Here is a 4326-nt window from a genome sequence, read left to right on the forward strand (position 1 = left end):
TTAGTTAGTTTATAGTTTTCAATGTTTATATATTTTATTTCAAATTTGGGCTTGTAAAATTTGTAAATATTTTATTTTGTATTAAGATTCGAAGTTACAATTATATTGTTATAATTTTTCAAATTCGCAGTTATCTTATTAATTTAACATAATGTACGTTCATATTTCAAAAAAAAAAAATTGTACTCATGTGAATTTTACCATTTTTGCGAAAATTTCTATTCATTTAACATTTCTTAAGTTTAGTTTATCATGCAGGTAAGTGAAAATATATTTGATCTCTTTTTCAAACACCGTATAGTTGTAAAAAACCAAAAAAACTGACTAAAACCGAAACAGAAAAAACCGACTTTGTGTGGTTTGATTTGATTTTTAGATTTAATAAACCGACATAATTGATTTAGATTTTTTTTAATGAAAAGTCAAACCAAACCGACCTATGTACACCTCTAGTTGAAGGTATCATTAGTCAAATCCTTGCTCAGTCAACATGGGAAGGGGCCTCACAGAAACTTTTTTCAATATGTTTTATCTTCTCAACTTTTGTTGACTTATGCACTCTTCCAGCAGCTGACTTGTTCAGCACAGAAATGAAAAGAAAAAAAAAACTGATATATTCCTTTAATTTCTTGCATCTCCGCGTGCAAGAAATTCAGAAACGAGTGATATCAATTTAGTTGTTGCGGCAAATTGAGAAATCAAAACTAATGGAATTATGAGTATTTGTCTACGCTGTTGATAATTGAAAGCCAACTTCATGCTGTTTTCAAATTTCAGTAAAATAAAATGAGAAATCATTGTATGTTATAGTCAAAGTTGGCTGCTGAAAATAGTGTTAGAAGTCAACAGAATGGAAGAATTTAAATTTGATGCCTTTCAACTAAGCAAAGATTGAAAAGTTAATTTAAAACTGATTTATGCTAAGTCTAAAGAGAGGTCATATCCCCAAAAAAGGCACAACAGAAAGAACTCATATATTTTAGAAAAATATGTTTGTAGAAAAGAGACTGTATTTTCCTATCCTTCTCTTCATTTACCTTCTCTTTTGTTCGTCTCGATTTACTATATCACAATCTTTACAGGACAACAAGATCAGTCTTTCAAATTCTACAGCAGGGCTTGCCGGGCCTCTGTTGTTCGTCTCGATTTGCTATATCGCAACCTTTACAGGACTACAACATCACTCTTTCGAATTCTACTGCAGGGCTTGCCGGGCTTTCCTCTTTCTGGATCAACAGGCCCTCTCTTCTTGTTAATTCCACCGAGGACTTCTTTGGTTTCGTGACACCCATACTTCAGCGAAAAAATGCTGGCTCACGATTCCTCTGTGGCTTCTACTGCAATTACAATGCCACAGAATGCCTTCTTGGTATCCTTTTGTACCACAACGAGAACAATATGATAGATAAACCCCAGTTAGTTTGGTCTGCTAACAGGAACCATCCAGTGAAATTCAATGCAACCTTGCAACTAGGCCATGATGGCAACTTGGTCTTGACAGACTCCGATGGCACTCTTGTTTGGTCCACTGATACAATTGGGAAATCTGTTTCTGGCTTAAACTTGACAGAAATGGGAAATCTTGTTCTCTTTGATAAGAGAAAGCGCACAATTTGGCAGTCTTTTGATCATCCTACAGACTCTTTGCTTCCAGGGCAGAATTTGGTTTCCGGGCAGAAGCTCATAGCAAGCGTTTCAGCAACCAATCGGAGTCAAGGTTTGTTTTCTCTTACTGTTCTCAATGGAAGCTGGGCTGCTTACACAGATACTGTTCCGCCTCAATACTACTACATTTCATCCTATGCTGATAGTTCTTATTACAGTTTTGATGGTCAAACCTTTACTGCTTCACACAATCCTACTAACTCGACAGCTCAATTCATGAAGATTGGGCCTGATGGACATTTAAAGGTATACCAATGGTCTGTAGTTGATTGGAAAGAAGTATCTGACATTTTGTTGCCAAATGTAGAAAACTGTGGGTACCCAATGGTATGTGGAAGTTATAGCATTTGTACAAATAACGGGCAATGTACTTGTCCGCAACAGGAAAACTTCTTCAGACCATTTTCTGAGAGGAAACCAGATCTTGGATGTTCACAGCTGACTTCCATTTACTGCAACTCTTTGCAGTATCATAGTTTCATAGAGCTCAAGAATACTACATATTTTTCATTTAACATTGATCAGGAACTAAATTCGAGCAAATTGTGGCTTGGGCAGAAAAAGTTGGAAGATTGCAAAAGGGCCTGTCTGAGTAACTGTTCTTGCAAAGCTGCTGTTTTTGAATATAATTGGAATGGGGCTCGAAGAGGGAACTGTTTGTTACTGAATGAAGTTTTCTCTCTCACAGACAGCGAAGAAGGAAGAGGCAAGACAGTATTTATTAAGGTGCAAAATACCTCAGAGGCGCAGACTCGGTCTCTAATCATTCCTGGAGGAAAGAAATCAAGACCTTTCAAAGTGATAATAGGATCTACTCTTGCAGCTTTCTTCGGGATAATTTTAAGCATAGCTACTTGCTTTGTTATTTTCAGAAAGAGGGCACATGAGTCCAGAAAGGCTGCGGATATTTTGGATTTAGCACCAATCTTACCGGGAATTCTAACTCGATTCTCTTACAATGAACTGAAAATAACTACAGATGATTTCAGTAGAAAGCTCGGGGAAGGAGGATTTGGCTGTGTTTATGAAGGAACACTGAGAAATGGAACTAAAATAGCTGTGAAGAATCTGGATGGTGTAGGTCAAGTAAAGGAATCATTCTTAACAGAAGTAAAGGCAGTCGGTGGCATTCACCATATCAATCTTGTAAAACTCATTGGATTTTGTGCCGAAAAAAGCCACAGGCTTCTAATCTATGAGTACATGGTGAATGGATCGCTGGATAGGTGGATTACGCATGAAAATCAAGAAAATGGGCTTACATGGAACACAAGGCAGAGGATAATATCAGACATCGCCAAAGGGTTAGCATATCTACATGAGGATTGCAGCCATAAGATAATTCATTTGGACATCAAACCACAAAACATCCTTCTAGATCAATATCTCAATGCTAAGATATCAGATTTTGGGTTGTCGAAGCTAATTGAGAAAGACAAAAGCAAAGTTGTGACTAGAATGAGAGGAACACGGGGTTATTTAGCTCCTGAATGGTTGAGCTCGGTAATCACTGAGAAAGTTGATGTATATGCTTTTGGAATTGTCCTCTTGGAAATTCTCTGTGGGCGAAAAAATTTGGATTGGTCCCAAGCTGATGAAGAAGATGTACATTTGCTAAGTGTCTTTAGGCGAAAAGCGGAACAAGAGAAGCTCATCGATATGGTTGACAAAAATGAGGATATGCAGCTCCACAGGGAAGCAGTGACAGAAATGATGAGCCTTGCTGCATGGTGTCTACAGGGCGATTTTTCCAAGAGGCCTTCCATGTCATTGGTGGTTAAGGCATTGGAAGGTTTGGTGACTGTTGAAACCAACTTGAATTATGATTTCACACATGTACCTGAGGTTGGGGCAGGCAACCAAGAGAGGGAAGTCATTATCAGTTCAAAATTTCCTTCAATTTTATCGGGACCAAGGTAAACAATATGCTTAAGATTTTGTCTTTGAAGGAACCAACATATGGTTGCGTAATGTCAAATATCGCAACATTTTCAATTCTAGCATAACTTTTTTACCGTGTATGAGATTATAATTCATGAAATGTAATGTTCAGTAACTTCTATATTAAATTTTTGAGCTTCATGTTACTATCATGTAGAGGCTTCTCAATCCATGTGCGAAAATAAGTATAATATTGTACGTGGTGGTGCAGCTACTGAATTCAAACCAGATGAACTGTTCTTGGATCTTAACCACCATTAGTTAATCTTATGTTAACCAATTTTTTTAAAAAGAGATCCCAAGTACCCTTACAAATTATTAATAACATTTAATTTGGAATTATTTGGCACTTTAATTCCCTCCTCATTTAGATGTGCCATAAATGCCAAAGTCCAAGTCAATTGTTATTCCACTCTACACAATATCTTAATCTTTGCCCAGTCAATACACCAAGGGGGAGTTTTTGGCAAAAATCATCCTTAAACTATGCCCCAAATTTAAACTACATCCTTAAAGTATCATTTTTAGCAGATAACATCCTTCAAGTATTTAAAAGTAACAATTTTCATCCTTCTACTTGAATTTTTTCAGAAAAGTAACAGATCCCACAAAAATTAAGTCATACCTTCGTAATTACTATTCTTAGATATGTCAAAAATACTATTGTGAACATTTTCGATAATTGAGTTTAGCATTATGTAAAATCTTTTAATTTGACAG

The 4326-nt window shown here is 36.3% G+C and overlaps 1 protein-coding gene across 1 annotated transcript; it reads left to right on the top strand.

Moving 5' to 3' along the window:
• Nucleotides 1-904: 904 nt before the first annotated feature.
• Nucleotides 905-3774, top strand: LOC102588471 (G-type lectin S-receptor-like serine/threonine-protein kinase SD2-5). The gene is made up of 2 exons (XM_006348852.2): nucleotides 905-1111; nucleotides 1209-3774. The coding sequence occupies exons 1-2, from the start codon at nucleotides 990-992 to the stop codon at nucleotides 3583-3585; spliced, it is 2499 nt and encodes an 832-aa protein (XP_006348914.1). The 5' UTR covers nucleotides 905-989; the 3' UTR covers nucleotides 3586-3774.
• Nucleotides 3775-4326: the final 552 nt, after the last annotated feature.

This window comes from Solanum tuberosum, unplaced genomic scaffold, assembly GCF_000226075.1.
Source record: "Solanum tuberosum cultivar DM 1-3 516 R44 unplaced genomic scaffold, SolTub_3.0 scf00102, whole genome shotgun sequence".
NCBI classification, from domain to species: Eukaryota; Viridiplantae; Streptophyta; class Magnoliopsida; order Solanales; family Solanaceae; genus Solanum; species Solanum tuberosum.